At 41.7% G+C, this 20617-nt stretch overlaps 3 protein-coding genes across 3 annotated transcripts; 2 read left to right on the forward strand and 1 right to left on the reverse strand.

Annotated features, from left to right (window-relative positions):
- Window positions 1-26: 26 nt before the first annotated feature.
- LOC135673178 (histone deacetylase 1-like) lies at window positions 27-6912 on the forward strand. Its single transcript, XM_065181973.1, has 7 exons — window positions 27-716; window positions 1701-2141; window positions 2724-2954; window positions 4976-5067; window positions 5142-5214; window positions 6371-6442; window positions 6548-6912. Exons 1-7 carry the CDS (start codon window positions 186-188, stop codon window positions 6659-6661), a joined length of 1554 nt encoding a protein of 517 aa, XP_065038045.1. The 5' UTR covers window positions 27-185; the 3' UTR covers window positions 6662-6912.
- Window positions 6913-7172: 260 nt separating this feature from the next.
- Window positions 7173-11250, reverse strand: LOC103984372 (receptor kinase-like protein Xa21). Its single transcript, XM_009401854.3, has 2 exons — window positions 7858-11250; window positions 7173-7765 (listed from the first exon to the last, which is right to left on the reverse strand). Exons 1-2 carry the CDS (start codon window positions 10982-10984, stop codon window positions 7374-7376), a joined length of 3519 nt encoding a protein of 1172 aa, XP_009400129.3. The 5' UTR covers window positions 10985-11250; the 3' UTR covers window positions 7173-7373.
- A 2692-nt stretch (window positions 11251-13942) lies between these two features.
- Window positions 13943-16464, forward strand: LOC135673181 (LRR receptor-like serine/threonine-protein kinase FLS2). Its single transcript, XM_065181977.1, has 2 exons — window positions 13943-14249; window positions 14314-16464. The coding sequence occupies exons 1-2, from the start codon at window positions 13958-13960 to the stop codon at window positions 15366-15368; spliced, it is 1347 nt and encodes a 448-aa protein (XP_065038049.1). The 5' UTR covers window positions 13943-13957; the 3' UTR covers window positions 15369-16464.
- The last annotated feature ends 4153 nt before the right edge of the window (window positions 16465-20617 follow it).

A 20617-nucleotide genomic window follows, 5' to 3' on the forward strand; every position in this document is an offset into this window, starting at 1 on the left:
CTCCTCTCCTTCCTTCTATGGCACCGAAAAGATCAGCCCTTGCGAACTCTCCAGAGTTCGATCACCGGCTCGCCCTACTCTCCTGCGTTCGTTCCTTTCGAGTCTCGGCTCTCCATTTCCTTCTTCTTTCCAATAAGAGGAGAAAGAAATTGAAGGGAGGACGAGCAGGAGGAGGAAGATTAGGCATGGAGACTGGTGGAGGGAACTCGCTTCCAGGCGTGGGCCAGGACGCGACGAAGCGGAAGGTGTGCTACTTCTACGACCCGGAAATCGGGAACTACTACTACGGGCAGGGACATCCGATGAAGCCCCACCGGATTCGGATGACGCATGCGTTGCTCGCCCACTACGGCCTCCTGGGCAACTTGCAGGTCTACAAGCCTAATCCCGCCCGCGACCGCGACCTCTGCCGCTTCCACGCTGACGACTATGTCGCCTTCCTCCGTTCCATTAGCCCGGAGACCCAGCAGGACCAGATGCGCGCCCTCAAGCGCTTCAATGTCGGCGAGGACTGCCCCGTCTTCGATGGCCTTTATCCCTTCTGCCAGGCCTACGCCGGCGGCTCCGTTGGCGGCGCCGTCAAGCTCAACCACGGCCACGACATCGCCATCAACTGGGCCGGCGGCCTCCACCACGCCAAGAAGTGCGAGGCCTCCGGATTTTGCTACGTCAACGACATCGTTCTCGCCATCCTCGAGCTCCTCAAGTACCATGAGGTGCGTCGATTCTTCCGTTCTGCCCCTAAGCTTTGTTGTCTTGGTTGTCGTCCCTTTAATTTAGGGTCTTTTCTTTTGTTCTAGGGTTCTGCTTTCTTCTGCTTTTCGTTCGATAAAGTAATTAATTGTGTTGTATGACCGAAAGATAACAATATTACGGAAAGATAGTAAAAATTAGTTCTTGGAAAGTTATTTCACCTACTTCCATGTTAATTGAGTCGCTCCCATCCAATTTGGACGGTTCAATTGCATATTCTTCAAAGCTCCAATGTCACAATTTGTTCTGTCTATGCTCAGATTTTTGTGAAAAAAATCGTAGTTGCCTTGTCTTCTTACATCATGAATAAAGGAGTGATAGTTTTTACCGAAAAGAATATTGGATGAAATCTTGTTCTTGTGGTCAGAAGTTTACTTTATTAGCTTGATGCCAAACCAATCAAATTGGGGGAGCTTGTGAGGGTCGAGTTAGGTTCTGTAAAACTAAGTGAAAATGTCAATGTGGTTTTTTGGGAAGAGACTACAATAATATGGGTTAACCACAGGAAGGTACTTGGTGCCACTCGTGAGACCTGTGTGGCTGCCTATGGAAAAGTTACTTGTTTCTACATATCGTTCACATCCAAGTATCCTAATTCTCCTGAAGTGGCCGCAGATTTGTGATTGTGTGGATGTGAGCAACAATGACTAACTTATTTAGGGATTTATCTTTCAGCATTTTGGGATGATGGCCTTCATCCCGGTAGCTATAGCTTTCTGAGCTATTGAACTCATGAATTTTGATGGCATTGATGATTACCAAAATGTAAGTCCAAATACATTGTTTATGTATATGCTTTACTTTCATTTTTATGACTTAATTGGAGGAAAATTTATATTTTTAGAGTAATTGACATCATTTTTCCCTATGTCTATCGCCCTTCGTTTTCATTTCACTATGTTAACTGTGATGGTAATGGTATGCATATTGGTCCTTTGTGCTTCTAGCGTGTGCTATATGTGGACATTGATATCCATCATGGAGACGGGGTGGAGGAAGCCTTCTACACAACTGACAGGGTAATGACAGTTTCATTCCATAAGTTTGGAGATTACTTTCCTGGAACAGGAGACATACGCGACATTGGATATGGGAAAGGAAAATATTACTCTCTGAATGTTCCTTTAGATGATGGAATAGATGATGAGAGTTATCAATCTCTCTTCAAACCCATAATGGGAAAAGTGATGGAAGTTTTTCGGCCTGGTGCTGTGGTACTTCAATGTGGTGCTGATTCATTATCTGGGGACAGGTTGGGCTGTTTTAACCTTTCCATCAGAGGCCATGCAGAGTGTGTGAAATATATGAGATCTTTCAATGTGCCACTATTGTTGCTAGGTGGTGGTGGATATACTATCAGGAATGTTGCTCGCTGTTGGTGCTATGAGGTACTTTGATAAAATTAATCCTGTGAATTTGTAGATCACCTTGCACTTTTGCTCATGTTTTTTCCTATCAAATACTATCATTGTTTTAACATTTTATAGTAAATGTAATGGGTGCCTTTTTTTGGACCAGCAATCAACTCTTTTAAGATGTATTATAGAATTAGTTAAAATATTTATGTTTACTTATGTTGTTTGTTTGAGGTTTCTCCCAGTATTATTAGTTGTATGCATAACCCTGTACTTAAAATGAGAAAATTTTAAACATATATCAATGTTTTTTTTAAATTTTACTCTGTCAGGCATGAACTTGTCACATATGTTAAACAAAGTAGTTGCTTTATGTTTTGTACTTCCTTAACAACGTGTATCTAGGGACCTATTTTCAAACATGCAAAACAAATGTAAGGTCTTTCTGTTCGAAAGCCACCTACTTCAATTTTTCAAAGGACCAAAGAAAGGCCTCTGGCTAAAACATATTTAATAATGTGAACAGTAATTTTTTTAGTAGCACTATGTCAAGCCTATTGCAACATCGCCTGGTTGGTTGCATATCTAACTTTGTTTGTAAACTTTCTTGAGTAGACAGGAGTTGCACTTGGAGTAGAAGTTGATGACAAGATGCCTCCGCATGAATATTATGAGTATTTTGGTCCAGATTATACTCTCCATGTTGCACCAAGTAATATGGAGAACAAAAATTCACGACAGCAATTGGATGAGATAAGAGCAAGGCTTCTAGATAATCTTTCAAAGATTCGACATGCTCCTAGTGTCCAATTTCAAGAACGGCCACCTGATACAGAGTTCCCAGAGGTATTTTTCTTTGCTGAAACTGTGCAGTGTTGGTCTTGGATCCTAATGACTTCACCCGTTTTATTTGTCTGGTAGGTCTTATTCTAGCTTGTGTGATGCTACCATCACTAGTTATTACATTAATTTGATTGCTACCTGAAACCCATAATAAATATGCATACCATGTCCAAGTTTATGTGCAATGAAAAATGTTTTAAGCTAAATATCCAAAAAGAAGTAAACAAGCATTAATAAAACGGAGCAATTGCTTTTTCTATGTTGATTTACTTTGTGTGCAGGTAAACAAGCAAGTTCTGTGTATTTGCACAAGTAATCTTACCTATTGTTCTGGCAAATTAAGAATGATCTTTTGTGCCAATCCTATTGCTTGATTCTTTCTGGTGAGGAAAAAGTCATTCTTATATAATGAAATGCAAAATAAGTTCACTTGAATGCATAACCTTTGAGATTTACCTGAAATGGCCAAAAACAACTTTCTTTTTGTTTTGGCAGAGCCACACCTAAATCAAGTAAGGAACTGATTAATCAACACAGCTTCTTACAGCTTGAGATAGGATGTAAAATGCATTGTGTTTTGATCTAGTTTAGGCCATTTTTTAAGTTGGATTTCCATTTGTCTCAACTTTAAAATAGCTTGTGTACAACTCTTGAAAGATAAGCTTGCTTGGAGGTTGTACATATAGCTCCCTCATACTTGAAATTTCCACAAACATTCTTGGGGGAACTTCTCATATTGTTTGTTTTTGAATGATAAGTTGCTTGATTGATCTTAATGACTATTGTCAAGGTGCACTAGGCTCATAGGTTCCTTTCTTTTGCTTCCTCAATTGTTTTATAGATATCTTTATGCTTTGTTTATTTCTTCTTATGCCAAAGTTCCTTTTCTATGTTTTTTACTCGATAGTGTTATTCTTATCCCCAACATAGATCCAAATGGTATGTCAACCCTATAGCAGTTAAATTTGGTCCAACCGATTGCTGGGTTTTAAGGTTAGTACAGAACCTAACCCAGCACAGAACCTATTAATATAACGTGTGATGAATGCTGTAGAGACATTGTTTCTTCTGTCCATGGGGTCATCTATAAATTATGAATAAAAGTCTTTAACTTTTGAGGAACTTCTGATTGTTGGTTCTGATAGTGTTGCAGCCTATGTGGTAGAAGTGGAGTATGATGCCATCATAATACTAGCGATGGCAGTGATTGTCTGCAATCCAAATTATATAAATGGCTAATGCACAAAAGGCAACTTGCTAAGTCCTGATAAATTCTTTAGACCAAGGTTCAAAGAGACATGCTGCATCTTGCAGCTGATTTGGATATTGTTTGCATTTTTTCTACTTGTACATCTATTAAAACTTTTGGATTGGTATTCCTCAAACTTTCTCTTGAGAATTGCTATATAATTGTTTCTCGATTGCTTTAAGTTGTCTCTTGAATTGAAGATTGGTTGTATGGCTGCATGGCTGTATTAATCATGCCAAACCATGCTGCTATTGTTGTATCATGGATATAATGCACATGGGTTTGTCAAGCATGTAATGCCACTTGTAAAATCAGGCACGAGCATGACCATGTAACTAGCATTGCATATCGACACCGGAGGTGGGATGATAGTGACAATTATCTTGTTACGAGGAACTTGCATGAGCAAGATACTGTTTATGGACATCGCAGGCACAGCCTGAGCGAGCACTTCACATGCTATATAGTGTAGGAACGTTGTATGCATGATTGCCAGAACAATGGCCCTGGAGTTCATTAGTAGCGAATAAATACCATAGTCAAGCCTATGCACCTTGTGTGATCTGTTACCCTGTTGGCAAGTAACTATTTTGACTGACTATATGGATTTTTTCTTTTCATTTATCGAGCTTTGTTAAGGGCAGCTTCACTACGTGCATGAAGAGATGTGATACATGCATTATTTCACATCTTTTATATAGACTTTTAGTATGTGGAAAGTAACCTTGAGAATGTCAACACTGTTACGACTTTTCTATTGCATGTCAATATTCAGCAAGATGAAGATCAAGAGGACCCAGATGAAAGACATGATCCAGCTTCTGATATGGATGTGGATGGTTCCAAGCATCCAGATGAGACTTCTCGGTATTTATTTTCCTCAGATTGTTTCCTTATGGTACTATCTAATTCCTTTCACTGACAGACATGTTTGTTTACAGGAAACCTTGTTCAAATAATATCCAGAATGTGAGAATCAAGAAGGAAAATATGGAATGTGAACCAAAAGATCAGGTACAGTTTGCTGATTCTTTTTGTGTAAATTGTAACATACACAGGTACATTATAATATAGTGTGTGTGTGTGTGTGTTTGGACCTGCATGATTGCTTTTACTGCAGAGCCTTTGTTGTCGATGCTTCTTTACTCATATATAGCTCTGAACAGCCAACTCTGAACAGCCAATTACGTTTTCCATACAGTTTTTCACATGAGAATATTGAGAATTTTATGGCACTTTTATTGGTTGCTTTAGGAGGTTTTTTTTGAAGTATTAAAGGATAACCAACTTCATTTATGTGCTAATGTGAACCATCCTGATCGGAGTTCTTATGGTATTTGCTATATCGTGCATAAACCATAGATGGGTTTATCATCCTCCACCATGAGCAGTAGGAGGAGGTAGGAGGAGACATCAGGAAGAGAGGAATGTCGGAAGGAGAGGTAAAGGATGAAGATCAAGGGCTTCGACACTGGTGATAAGGCAAATGTCAAAACCTATAAGTACCATTGGTGCTGGGAGTAACGTATAGACAAGTCCTATGCTCAGGGGCCTACTCGAACAAATATTTAATATGAGAACCAATTTGAACATTCAGTGACAGTACAGAGTCCATTTGAGACATTTAATATGACACAGACATAGATGACATGCATGCTTCTTTTTGTTGAATAGTCTTGAGCATATTAGATTTTGAAATTGCTCAAAAAAGATTAATATGCATCCTATTTTATTTAATTGTTTCTGTTAAAAATTCTTTGCTTGGTTAGGAATTAGGTATCTTGAGGGTCGGACATGATGAAATAACAAAAAGAATTCCACAAATTCTCCTCCCAGTATGTATTTAGTGGCACTGGCTTAATAGATTTGCATCGAGCTTTGCTTTATTAGCTCATTTGCATGAGACCTAACGAAGATGCATTGAACTTGGTTAATTTTATATTTCAAGGCAAGAGATTCTCAAACTGAAGACCTCTACATTTTGGTCCTCTTCTGTTGTGCACTTCTTTGATTAAGTGAAATTTTGTTCTTATATTTTTTACAATTTCTTTTGATGATAAGAATTTTTTTGGAGAAAATACTCTAGAATTATTTTAGGAGTTACTGATACTCATTCAGTTTTTATTCTCATGTTTTTATTTATTTATAATTCAACTATTATATATTGCAGGAAGCTCAGAAAGTTGGTGGAGATCATGCCAAAGTCGTGGAACCCATGGCCGAGGATGTCTCAGGCCCCAAGGTGGCTTCTATGTTTTCTAATTGATATATGTTTGCAGTCAAGTCATAACACTGCTGATGGACATGTAAATTGATCTCCATTTTCCCCCTGTTTATTGCATGCTAGGCTTCAGATGTTAGTTCCATGGCCATAGACGAACCTGGGAGTGTGAAGGCCGAGCAGCAGGACACTCAAAATAAGTTGTCTGAAACGCCTGTATTTGCACACCAAAAACCCTGAGCACATACTAGTAGTAGTGTTTGCTCTGTGTGCGGACTAATGACTTTGATAGATTTCATATGTCGATTCGTATCATTCTTAGCCAATCTGGAAGCAATTGCTTGGAAGCTGGTATCGCAAAGTTCAAGTTAAGTCTTATTTAAATTATTGCCATCCTACATTGGAACACAATTTGCCGTGTAATTTGACTTTGAATCTACTTGTACAGTCAATAGAACGATCCTCTGCTATTGGGATCTCCTTGAAAATAATTTATTTGCAGCCTTCGGTTTCCTCGTCTGTCTTTGATAGCGTAGAAAATCTACCGGTGTGAGATGATTGCTTAAAAATCTTCTTATACAGGCAAAGTAGACTGTACATACTGCACCTTAATCATCAGGATATGTTGTTGGAGATAGGACTCATTGCCCCTGTTAAGCTCCGCTACCTTAAGGTGGATAAGTTACCACGAATGTGTGTCAAAAATAATCTTTGCAAAGCATCAAACATAGTTTCACATATACAAACTGTATTGAAGCATTTGGAATGAGAACACTAAAATAACAGAAAATACTACAACTCTACAATAGGATGGAAGGTATTTCCAAGCACACAAGCCACGCAGGAAACCTTGCGAAAGTGAAAATTCCAGGTCAGACACACCACACAACTTATTAGCTTGACTTGGTAAAAGCAACAGTACATCAACTCACTACCCTGTCGTGTCATAGCTCTACTCCTGCAGAGGCAATCCCAGATATGCGTCCCTGATGTCGTGAAGCTCCCTTATGACATCTTCCATGTCCATTCGTTCTTTCGGTGATTCCTTGGAACACAAAATGCCGACTCTAAGCACCGAAGTCACGCACTCTACTGCCCTTATGTTTGGCATATTTGCCGACGGATTTGCGGGGTGTACTTTTCCTTCTCCGGTTCCCAAGAACAAGTTTGGGTCCATTATATCGGCGATTTGATCTGGAAGAGCCATCTCAACGTATTGATGAAGATTCAGACCAGCCTCGAAACCATCATCGGTCGGTCGCCTTCCGGTAAACATCTCCAGCAGCAGAATTCCATAACTGTACACGTCCCCCTGGATAGAAACTTTGTTGCCCATCCCATACTCTGAAAGATAATCGTAAGATGAGAAATGTGTATCAGTACGTGAAATCAACAACAGATAAAGCATCAGAGCAAGCGAAAAGTGAGAAACACACCTGGAGCAGCATATCCGATCGACCCTTTCAACGTGGCCGAGTTCGTCGACCTCTGGGATGACTTGCTCATGATCTTGTTCAGAATTCTCGCTAGTCCGAAGTCTCCCACACGTGCAACCATGTCATGATCCAGAAGAACATTGCTCGGTTTAAGATCACAATGAACAATAGGGGATGGGACATGGTGATGAAGATAAGCCAACGCGGAAGCCACATCAATCGATATATTCAGTCTCTGGAGAAGGCTTAGCATTCTTATCGAGCCCTGTTCATCTCTTTCAGGAGGATGAAGCCACTTGTCCAGACTTCCATTTGGTAGGAACTCAAACACGAGAGCTTTGAAGTCATTCCCTCGGAAATCAACACCTGAGCACGATGTTAGTACCTTGACGAGATTGCGATGCCTGATGTTCCTCAAAGCTTCGCATTCAGCTAAGAAGCTTCTTGAAGCCCCTCTTTGCTGCAGGTTGAGTACCTTCACCGCCACGTCCTTGTGGTCTTCCCAATCCACGATACCTCTGTACACAGATCCGAAGCTTCCCATGCCGATCAGATTAGCAGGCGAAAATTCATTTGTTGCTCCGAGCAGCTCAGCATAGGAGACCTTCCTGTGCTGCTCTCTGATGCATGATGTAACAGAAGAAAGCCTGCTTGACTTGCGTATTCGGTGACGAGCAACCAACAAAGAGATTAGAAAGGTGACGAACAAGATTCCTCCGACAACCGAGCTGATGGCAATTAGCTTGGCGGACGAAGATTTCTTCTGGGAAGTACATGATGGCAATCTGAGTTCTGGAATACCCCCACAGAGTTTACTGTTCCCCACTACTGAGAATGCACTTGCATTTCCGAAAATCCCATCTTTTGGCACTTCACCGTCCAAATCATTGAAGGAGAGATTAAGATAAGTCATGTTAAAGCTCCGAAGAAAATCTGGTATATGCCCCGATAGATTATTTCTCGAAATGTCCAGCACTCGAAGCCCCTTTAGCTGCCCAAATGAAGGAATGGATCCACGGATAAGGTTCCCTTGCATGTAAAGGTATTGCAGGACTTGACATTGAGCAATGGTGCTGGGAATTTCACCGGACAATCTATTGCTGGAGACATCCACAATTTCGATGTTCCTCAGGTTCCCAATTTCCGGCGGCAGTGATCCTGTCAATGAATTGTGTGAAATATCGAAGAGTTTGGTGAGACTGAGGATGTAAAATATCTCTTTTGGCACCCCACCGCTTAACTTGTTGAATCCCAAGTTCAAGGTATCCAATGGGCACTTTCCAAGACTCGGAGGTATGGATCCACGCAGTTCATTGGAGGACAGAAGAAGAGAGGTTAATTGACTGAGGTTGCCGAGGGTTGCAGGGATTTCTCCCACGAAATTGTTTCCACTTAAGTCTAGTTCAACCAAGCTCGAAAGATTGCCTATGGTTGCAGGGATTTCTCTCGCAAGCTGATTTCGGCTTAAGTTTAGTCGTTGTAATCTCGGGAGGCCTCCCAGCGTGGTAGGAATAATACCATGGAGGAGGTTGGAGGACGTATCAATTTCGGTCAAGTTCATAAAATTCCCAATCTCCGTAGGAATGTTTCCGGCTATTTGGTTGCGTTGGATATGTAGCAGTTCAAGGGTTTTAGACAAATTGGCTATGGATTTTGGCAACACGCCACCTAGTTGATTGACAGATATATCCAATATTCTAAGGTGGCTGCAGTTGGTCAAGGCATCCAAAAACCTCCAACCGGCAGCATTCCTTGCTTCGAACTTATTGTCACTGAGAAACAAAATCTCTAATTTGTTCAACGATCCCAAAGTCGGGGGAATGGTGCCAACCAGGTGGTTCTTAAACAGAGTAAGATACGTAAGGCGGACTAGATTTCCGATGTCGGATGGGATGACTCCTGTGAGTGAATCACCGACCAGCACAAGTTGATTGAGAGAGGTGAGGTTCCATATTGCACTAGGGATGGCTCCTGCAAGACGATTATTTGATAGATCAAGATAGCCAAGAGAGGAGAGGTTGCCTAGTGTAGCTGGGATAGTGCCGTTGAGATGGTTGTCGCCCAAGATAAGTGTTGTTAGGAATCGAAGATTCCCAATCTCCGGAGGAATGCTTCCGGTGAGGCGATTGGTCCAGATGACGATCGCCTTTAGCTTCGTAAGGGAGCCAATATCACCGGGGATCTCTCCTTCGAGCTTGTTGTTATCCAAACCAATGAGTCGGAGTTCCAAACAGTTGCTGAGATTGCGTGGGATTGTGCCACTCATGTTGTTATGACTCAGGTTGAAGATTTGAAGTCTTGAACAGTTCTGGAACAGAGAAGTGGGAATCATCCCACCCAGTTGATTGTTGCTAAGATCGAGAGTCCGAAGGTGGGATAGAAAGCCGAGCTCCTGCGGGATGGAACCCTCAAGGCTGTTGAAACCCATGTGAAGTCCTGTTAAGCTTGCAAGCTTCCCGATCTCCGGAGGAATGCTTCCTGTGAGTTGATTGCGCGAGACGAAGAGTGTCTGGAGTTTTGGAAGGGAGCCAATATCACCGGGGATCTCTCCTTCGAGCTTGTTGTTATCCAAACCAATGAGTCGGAGTTCCAAACAGTTGCTGAGATTGCGTGGGATGGTCCCAACCAAGTTGTTATGACTCAGGCTGAAGTTTCGCAGTCTTGAACAATTCTGCAGGAACGGAGAAGTGGGAATCATCCCACCCAGTTGATTGTTGCTAAGATTGAGAGTCCGAAGGTGGGATAGAAAGCCGAGCTCCTGCGGGATGGAACCCTCAAGGCTGTTGTTACCGAGGAGGAGTCTCCTGAGGAAGGTGAGGTTAGCCAGGGACGGAGATAGTTTACCCTCCAACTGGAGGGACTCCAACTTGAGGCCCGTGACCCTCGGTTCACCTCCGTGGGTGCGGCACGTCACCCCTCGCCACAGGCAGAAATGGACGGAGGCGTTGTCCCAGGAGGCCAACGCTCCGGATGGGTCGGAGAGGAGGGTCTTGAAGGAGTGGAGGGAGAGGCGATCGGCGTTGGTGGATTCAGCGGTGGGAGTCTCCATTTGGGATGCTGCAGATAAGCCTACAGAAGAGAGGAACATGAGATGCAAAAGCATGACGGAGATGGCCAAAGGACCCATGCAAACATGAAACACTTATGCCCTGTTCTCTCCGCGCAAGTGTTCTTCTGACTTGGGAGATCGCTCTACATTCCGCACTCTCTATACTGATCACCACTACTGCCCATTAAAGATAAGAGAACACGAGAGCACAAGAAATTTTCCATCACCGGTTTGCGACCTCTCATAATGACATGGAACAACCCGCTCGTCCAGTTTAATTAGCAGACTGAGATAATCCCACGCTTGCTACAGGCGCATTAAAGTTGGAGGAGAAGAAAGACGATCATCACTAAGCTCTCGATCGATCGTATGGTGAAGGCAAAAAGCTTGACAAGAAACAATCTCTTTTTTCTCCAAAGCATTAAACAGTGACAGTGAGACCTGAACCACTGTTCAAGTTGAGGGGCTGGATGTTCCAACAGGGAGACTGGTATCATTCGATTGATGGTGTAGTTTGCGGCGAAGAAAATATCAAACCAGGAACGACGTTTGAGAGGTAAGATGAATCACCGAGCATAAACACTGATACTGGTACGTGCGTGCTCAGGGTTTCGGGGCAATTGCTTTCAGGTTAGTTAAGAATGGATGTTGCCTCGTTGATCGAGTCAATTTTAGTAAACCATGGTCAAAGTCACAACGCTGCGGAAAAAGATCGTCATTGAATGTGTCATCGATTCATCAGCAGCCTAGTTTGATTTTTCTTCCGACAGCCGACATCATAGTTTACTGAGAATCCTAAGATGACAATACAATGATGATAATGTTTTGTTCAACACTGAGAATTGTTCTTTTGCCAAGACTCTGTGGATGAGATGGAATCAGAGATATAAGCATAAATTCAATCAATGAATTTAGAAAGAAAGTTCATAGATTCAAAGGCACTAGTGATAACCTCATAAAAATCTTTTTTTTTAATGTCAAGCATTAGGAGAATATAAACAGTTCTATTTTTTTTTTTGGATAGACACATGAGTTGCACCATTTCCGAGAAAAAAAATGTATATATATATTATCATGTTAATTAAGGTAGATTATTCTTGATTGATAATGTGAATGATACGAGACTTGATTTTATTCAGAATAATTAAGTCTAAAATTCTAAAATTCTCGATCTGAATAGCATTAGATTGTTTTGAAATGAAAGTGATCTTCTTACCTGTCCGGGAAAGAGATAAAAGAGGTAATTAAGTCTCTCAGGAGCCTTTATAAAATGTCGGTCTAGGCTTTAATAAAGCCCTTATTGTCATAACAGTACTTTGAATTAGACTTCTAATCTAATTTTTTCTTCTCGACAAACTACGTTAAGAAAAATTGTCCGAATTTTTTGGGAATCATTTCCACGTTGTAGCCGAGTACGGGAGTTTGGAACTCTCTGAATCGATGACGGATTGTCTCTCACTTGTTCCTTCGTGGTAGTTATTATGTTTTAAGTAGTTATAGGCATGTGTTAAGAAGTGACTTATGATATAAAAAGGATTGTCTCTCACTTGTTCCTTCGTAGTAGTTATTATGTTTTAAGTAGTTATAGGCATGTGTTAAGAAGTGACTTATGATATAAAAATTATAGCGAAATTTGTATACCTAACTCAATCATGAGTGACATGGAGTGAGATAGTTATCGTTAGATCCTATAAATATGACCATAGTTCATGAAGTAAGATAAGAAAAATATACTTTCAAAATATTTTATAAATATTTTATATCTCCATTTGTTTTAAGTACTATATCGATTTTTTTATCAAAAAGATTCTTTTAATTGTATTGTTTGCTTGCTCTTCCATCCTCACCGCTCCGGAGCGTTGGCCTACTGGAACAACGTCTCCTTCCATTTCTGTCGATGGCGAGGGGTGACGTGTCGTAACCACGGAGGTGAACCGAGGGTCACGGGCCTCAAGTCGGAGTCCCTCCAGTTGAAGGGTAAACTATCTCCGTCCCTGACTAACCTCACCTTCCTCAGGAGACTCCATCGCGGTAGCTAGAAGAGATCCCCGATGATATCAACTCCCTTCCAAAACTCCAGTCACTCGTCATATGGACCAATCAATTCACAGGAAGCATTCCTCCAGAGATCGGGAAGCTTACTAAGGTTAACAAGACTTTACTGAGTGTTAACCATCTCACTGGACTTCTTGCTGCAACAGAAAATTTTATTTACTATTGCTCGTATTAAGGATATCGATCTATGTAATCTAAAAAGTTTAGAGACTTGATATATTTATACAAATATATAAATATTATTAGTTTTAAAAATGATATGTAAAAAAGATTTGTTAAAACTCTTAATTTTATATGAAAGTAATTAATAATATGACAATTGTTTGATAAGTAAATACATGTTATTATCTATATCATGGGGTTAAATATGATTCTGAGCCTCTTAATATAATGTGGATGTAGTCACCAATACAATTAAGTGTGAGCCGTGACTCATTTTGTCTTCTAAACAAATGCTTTCGGTTTGGTATTTTCTTTACAGCTTCGCCGTGATCATGTCTTGACAAAACGACACTCCAACTTGCAGCACCGGGATATTATTTATGGGTTGTCTTGACTCAGCGCCACCATCAACACGGATTAACATGGCTTAGAATTGCGGACTGACACAGCAATGAGATCTTTTTCAATATGACACGTCCAATTTCTATTTCCTCGAGACTATTTCGCTCTAATTAATGGATCTCCTGTAAATATATGACTGCTTCTTGGAATGTGGCGGCTCAATAATCATATTTAAGCATGATTAATGAAAATTCTGATGCTCGCTCGCATCCTATCGTTTTGCAGTGGCAAGCATTCGTCGGTGCACGGGACTCATCAGTTCCTTACAGGTTGAAATCTAAAGGTGAATTATCGGCTTCAGTGAAGTCATGGAACTCACGTAGTTAGTTCAATGCAATTTTTGTTCTAAACGATTAGGAGAATCTATAGATTCGTTTAGCTTTAATCTGAAGTTTTAGTTGCTTCCTCCATTACTTGATAGAATGAATTTAAATGAACAAAACAAGAAGAAGATCGAGGAATGTTTCCACCTTACAGCAGCATCACATAAGCTGGTGCGCACTTGTCATATATAATGTACATGAGGCCTATAGAAAACTCAGCTCTAATGTCAACTTAGCCTTCGAGCTTATACCGCCGACATCTTCCAAAGGCAAGATAGATAGCTCCAAGCAACTCACGACATTTCAAGATACTACGACTGGAACACGGAAGAATGCTCACAGATCTCGGGAGTCACAGGAGTGCTTTCATGGAACGAAAACGAGGGCGCTTCTTCGTATTTGTACGTGCACGTCCGCCGCCGACATCCTTCTTCCTTTTCCTCCTCGTAATCTTGTCTTCCGCAGGCCTATCAGCTTCCCAGTTCGGAACTCCTACCGCTGAATTCGATACAGATCGCCTCGCTCTCCTCTCCTTCAAGACTCTCGTCTCTGACCCATCCGGAGCACTGGTCTCCTGGGGGAACAGCTCCCTCCATTTCTGCCGGTGGCGAGGGGTGAACTGCCGTAATCATGACGGTGAACCGAGGGTCACAGCTCTGGTGTTGGAGTCCCTCCGGTTGAAGGGTAAATTATCTCCGTCCCTTGCTAACCTCACCTTCCTCAGGAGACTCCGCCTCGGCAACAACAGCCTCGAGGGTTCCATTCCGCAGGAGCTCGGCTTTCTATCCCGGCTTCGGTCTCTCAATCTAAGTTACAATCATCTGGGTGGGATGATTCCCACTTCTCTGCTCCAGAATTGTTCCGAACTCCGAATCTTCAGCCTGAGTCATAACAATCTCAACGGGACAATCCCACGCAATCTCAGCAACTGTTTGTATCTACGAGTTATTGATTTGGGCCGGAACACGCTCGAAGGAAACATCCCCAGCGATATCGGCTCTCTACCGAAGCTAGAGACGGTCTCCATCTGGGACAATCTCCTCGAGGGAAGCATTCCTCCAGAGATCGGGAAGCTTGCAAGCTTAACAGGACTTCACATGCGTTTCAACCATCTCGATGGACCTATTCCTGCTGCGATAGGAAACCTCTCCTCTCTTACCCAACTTGATCTGTCCAATAATCTTCTTGCAGGAGCCATCCCTGCTGAGATATGGAACCTCACCTCTCTTCGCGGGCTTCTGCTGTGGAATAATCGTCTCACGGGAGCCATCCCATCCGACATAGGCAATCTTGTCGGGTTGGATAGACTTTTACTGAGTTCTAACGAATTCACCGGCACCATCCCACCCGAGATTGGGAAGCTGGAGAAGGTATCTGCCGTGTTTTTACAGAACAACAACCTGGTTGGCACCATTCCCAATACTCTGTGGTCTTTGCGGAACTTGGACGCGTTGCTTCTCCGTCACAATCACCTGGAAGCGAAGAATGCTGCTGAGTGGAGTTTCTTGATGGAGATATAAACAAGAATAACCTTTGTATAGGAATAAATACTAGAAGACCAAAATACGCAGCGGAATAAAATGGAAACACAATCAAACAGAACACCAAGATATACGTGGAAAACCCCTTCAATGTGAAGGGTAAAAACCACGGGGCAAACTAGAGATAATCCACTATGAGAATAATGAATATATAAATCTCAATCTTTTGCCCAAAACCCAAGCAACAACCACAAGAGAATAACTGAGATACAAGGATCACGTTACTGCCCACAATATCTAAAACCTCCCAAGTAATCACAGCAAGAGCCTACTGTAGATTTGATCTAACCTGAGATGAGAACACTGCTAGATGATTGTGAACAGTATCTCTGCGTTGTCCTTGTCTTCTTCCCTTTCTTTCTCTTCCTCTTCTGCCTTGTTCTCCTTCTTCTCTTTGGAATCTCGTCGCTACAAAGATCTGTCTCGTTGCTGCCTTTTTATAGCTTTAATCTGCCTCTAAAACGCAGCCACCACACCCCCCTAATCTTAATTAGGGTTAGGTTAAGAGGGGGTGTGAGCTGTGGGCTGATAAAGCCCACATGGGCTGAATATGGGCCATCAGCCCAACAACCTCCCCCTTCAGCCCATAAGGGAGGCTGTCCCATGACTCCTCAATGTGAAGCCATACCGACCAACTGTCGGCATATCTCCTGTCTTTCTTTTGTTAAGGTCTTCGTCAACATGTCTGCTCCGTTGTCATCTGTATGAATTTTCTGAAGCTGCAACTGCTTCTCTTCAAATACATTTCGAATCTAGTGGTATCTGACATCTATATGCTTTGACTTGGAATGAAACATTGGGTTCTTACACAAATGGATGGCACTCTGGCTGTCACAATGCATCACATAATTTTCCTATTTCAGCCCCAATTCTTGTAAGAATTCTTTCATCCATAACATTTCTTTGCATACCTCTGTAGCAGCAATATATTCTGCTTCTGTGGTGGAGAGAGCAATACACCTTTGTAACCTGGATTGCCATGACACAGCTCCCCCTGCAAAAGTAAGTACATAACCTGAAGTAGACTTCCTCGTATCTATATCTCTTGCCATATCTGCATCTGTGTAACCTGTTAACGCAGGTGCTCCACCTCCAAAGCTTAAACAAACCTTAAAGCTCCCTCTGAGATATCTAAAAATCCACTTCACTGCTGCCCAGTGCTCTTTGCCTGGATTTGCAAGAAATCTGCTAGTAACACCCACTGCATATGCGATGTCCGGCCTCGTACATACCATTGCATACATTAAACTTCCAACTGCTGAAGCATAAGGAACCTTTTGCATTTTCTCCTTCTCCTCATCACTTGACGGACTCTGTTCTGAGCACAACTTGAAGTGACCAAACCATTTGATGTACACACAATGATCTGAAGCCGTTCTTTTGTATCCATTTTCTGTCATAAATGAATCAAACTTTCTGTACCACTGTCTTGGAGCTTGCTTTAGCCCATACAAGCTCTTCTTCAACTTGCAGACAAAATTATCTTTACCTTTGACTTTGAAGCCTTCTGGTTGCTCCATATAAATTTCCTCCTCCAAATCACCATGAAGGAAAGCTGTCTTTACATCTAACTGCTCAACCTCCAAGTCCTGGCTAGCAGCAATACCAAGAGCAACACGAATAGAAGACATTTTAACAACAGGAGAAAATATCTCTTCAAAGTCAATACCTTTCTTTTGACCAAAGCCTTTCACAACCAATCTAGCTTTGTACTTTGGTTGAGAACAATATTCTTGAGTCTTCAACCTAAAAACCCACTTGTTCTTCAAGGCCTTCATTCCATTTGGTAGCAGCACCAAATCATAAGTGTGGTTCTTCTGAAGAGCATCCATCTCTTCCTGCATAGCAATTAACCACTTCTCTTTCTGCTCACTCTCAACTACTTCCTGGTAACTCTCTGGTTCACCTGCATCAGTAAGCATCACATACTCATCTATAGAGTATCTTCTGGAAGGTTGACGTTGTCTAGAAGATCTTCTCAATTGAGGTTCTGCGGGAACTTGCTTTCCTACTTCTTCTTGCTCAACATGTCCTGCAGGTAAATCAATATCAGGCTCTACACTATTTTCCTGCACATCTCCCCCATCACCCTGATATACTGGAGGAATAACTGGGTCACAATCTGCTAATCCTTCTACAGAAGTCTTGGCTGGTGCCTTTTCTTCGAATCCTCAAAGGTTTGATCCTCAAAGAAGACCACATCTATACTCCTGAACACCTTCTGCTTTTCTGGATCCCAAAGCCTGTAACCAAACTGATCATGTGAGTAACCAAGAAAAATATATTCTTTAGACTTACCATCTAGCTTGGACCTCTCATTATCTGGAACATGTGCAAATGCACGACAACCAAACACTCTCAAATGCCTGTAGGAAACATCTTTCCCTGACCATACATGCTCTGCAACATCACCATCTAGGGTTGTACATGGTGATAAGTTGATCACATCAACTGCAGTCCTCAAAGCCTCATCCCAAAACCTTTTGGGTAGCTTGGCCTGTGAAAGCATACATCTGATCTTTTCCATGATGGTGCGGTTCATCCTCTCTGCAATTGCATTATGCTGAGGTGTACCAGGAACTGTCATCTCATGTTGGATCCCATGCGACCTGCAATAGTCATTAAACAATCCCATATACTCACCACCATTATCTGATCTTATGCATTTCAATTTCCTTTCTGTCTCCCTTTCAACCCTGGCATGAAATTCTTTGAAGACATTAATAACCTGATCTTTGGTCTTCAAAGCATAAGCCCAAACTTTCCTGGAAAAAATCATCTATAAAAGTGACAAAATAAAGTGCACCACTTATATCAAGAACATCAACAGATCCACCAGGAGTTTTTGTCCTCAAAGGACCACATACATCTGTATAAACACGGTCTAAGGCATGCATTTTTCTAGACAAAGCAGCACTAGCAAATGAAACTCTATGTTGTTTACCAGCCAAACAATCAATATAAGGGTTCAGATGTATACCTCTGAGATCTGGTAATACCTCTCTCTTGGAAAGAGCTTGCAGCCCCTTCTCGCTCATGTGTCCCAATCGCCTATGCCACAACTCCATACTGAAGTCTTTCTCTGTAGCATTTAACTGCTCACCATAAGCTTTAGCCTGCAACCTGTACAAAGTATGACATTTCTTTCCATTAGCTATAACAAGAGAACCCTTACTGAGCTTCCATTGCCCTCTGTGAAATCTGCTTTCATACTCTTCATCATCTAGTCTTCCAACTGAAATTAAATTTAGCCTCAAGTCAACCACATGCCTCACATCCTTGAGTACCAACTTACAGCCAAGGTTGGTCTTTAAATGGATATCACCCATGCCAATGATGTCTGCTGTGCCATAGTTGCCCATCTTAACAACACCAAAGTTTCCAGACCTGTATGTAGCAAAAAACTCCCTCCGTGGTGTAGCATGATAAGAAGCACCTGTGTCAATCACCCACTCAAGATCCTGACACACACAAGAAAAAATATCATCAGAAGGAGACAAAATCAAATAATCACCACCCTACACTGTAGCTGTAGTATTATCATTTGACTCTGTAGACTCCACTTCTTTTCCCTTTTTCTTGTTCTTCTTAGGTTGCTTACATTGGTTCTTGTAATGTCCTTTCTCACCACAGTTATAGCAAACAATATCTTTTCTTGATCTTGACTTGCTCCTACCCATACGTGAACTGCTTCTAGACTTTGACCTTCCTCTGTTCTCTGAGATAAGTGCCTGTGAATCATTCTGAGATGTTGCCGAACTCTTTCTTCTCAACTCCTCATTCAACAAACTGCTTGTTACTTGACTCATAGTGACAATACCATCTGGCGCAGAATTACTAAGGGAAACCACCAGTGTCTCCCAACTTTCTAGTAATGAACTGAGAAGTAACAATGCCTGCAACTCATCATCAAGAGACATTCTCATAGAGGATAACTGGTTAGTAATACTCTGCATTTTATTCAAATGCTCAGCAATAGAAGCACCCTCTCTATATTTTAGGTTCACAAGTTTTCTGATCAAAAAAGCTTTGTTGCCAGTTGTTTTTCTTTCATAGAGACTTTTCAATTTTTTCCAAAGAGAATATGCAGAAATTTCAGTAGAAACATGGTGAAATACACTATCATCAAGCCACTGTCTAATAAATCCAATTGTTTTTCGATCTAACCTCTTCCACTCATCATTTATCATAGTTGTAGGTTTTGCACTATCCCCTTGCAAAGGTCCATACAAATCTTTGCAATACAAGAGATCTTCCATTCTTGGTTTCCATATCATCCAATTATTTCCATTCAAACTAATCATGCGAGAAATATTACTGGCCTCCATGTTCAAATACAAAAATTAAATCACCAAAACCCCGCTCTGATACCAGTTGATGGGGATATAAACAGGAATAACCTTTGTATAGGAACAAATACTAGAAGACCAAAATACGCAGCGGAATAAAATGGAAACACAATCAAACAGAACACCAAGATATACGTGGAAAACCCCTTCAATGTGAAGGGTAAAAACCACGGGGCAAACTAGAGATAATCCACTATGAGAATAATGAATATACAAATCTCAATCTCTTGCCCAAAACCCAAGCAACAACCACAAGAGAATAACTGGGATACAAGGATCACGTTACTGCCCACAATATCTAAAACCTCCCAAGTAATCACAGCAAGAGCCTACTGTAGATTTGATCTAACCTGAGATGAGAACACTGCTAGATGATTGTGAACAGTCTCTCTGCGTTGTCCTTGTCTTCTTCCCTTTCTTTCTCTTCCTCTTCTGCCTTGTTCTCCTTCTTCTCTTTGGAATCTCGTCGCTACGAAGATCTGCCTCGTTGCTGTCTTTTAATAGCTTTAATCTGTCTCTAAAACGCAGCCACCACACCCCTCTAATCTTAATTAGGGTTAGGTTAAGAGGGGGTGTGAGCTGTGGGCTGAATATGGGCCATCAGCCCAACATTTCTTAGATGCCTTGACCAACTGCACCCGCCTCAGGATATTGGATCTATCAATCAATCATCTGTCCGGCGTGTTGCCAAAATCCGTAGCCAATCTGTCCAAAACCCTGCAATGGTTAAAAATCCACGACAACCAAATAGCTGGATCCATTCCAACAGAGATCGGAAATCTCAGTAATTTGACCGTGATTACCATGTCCTCCAACCTTGTTGACGCCACCATTCCCGCAGCACTCGGAAGCCTTCGGAGGTTAATATAGATAGATTTG

This window comes from Musa acuminata, chromosome BXJ1-5 (assembly GCF_036884655.1).
Source record: "Musa acuminata AAA Group cultivar baxijiao chromosome BXJ1-5, Cavendish_Baxijiao_AAA, whole genome shotgun sequence".
NCBI lineage: Eukaryota > Viridiplantae > Streptophyta > Magnoliopsida > Zingiberales > Musaceae > Musa > Musa acuminata.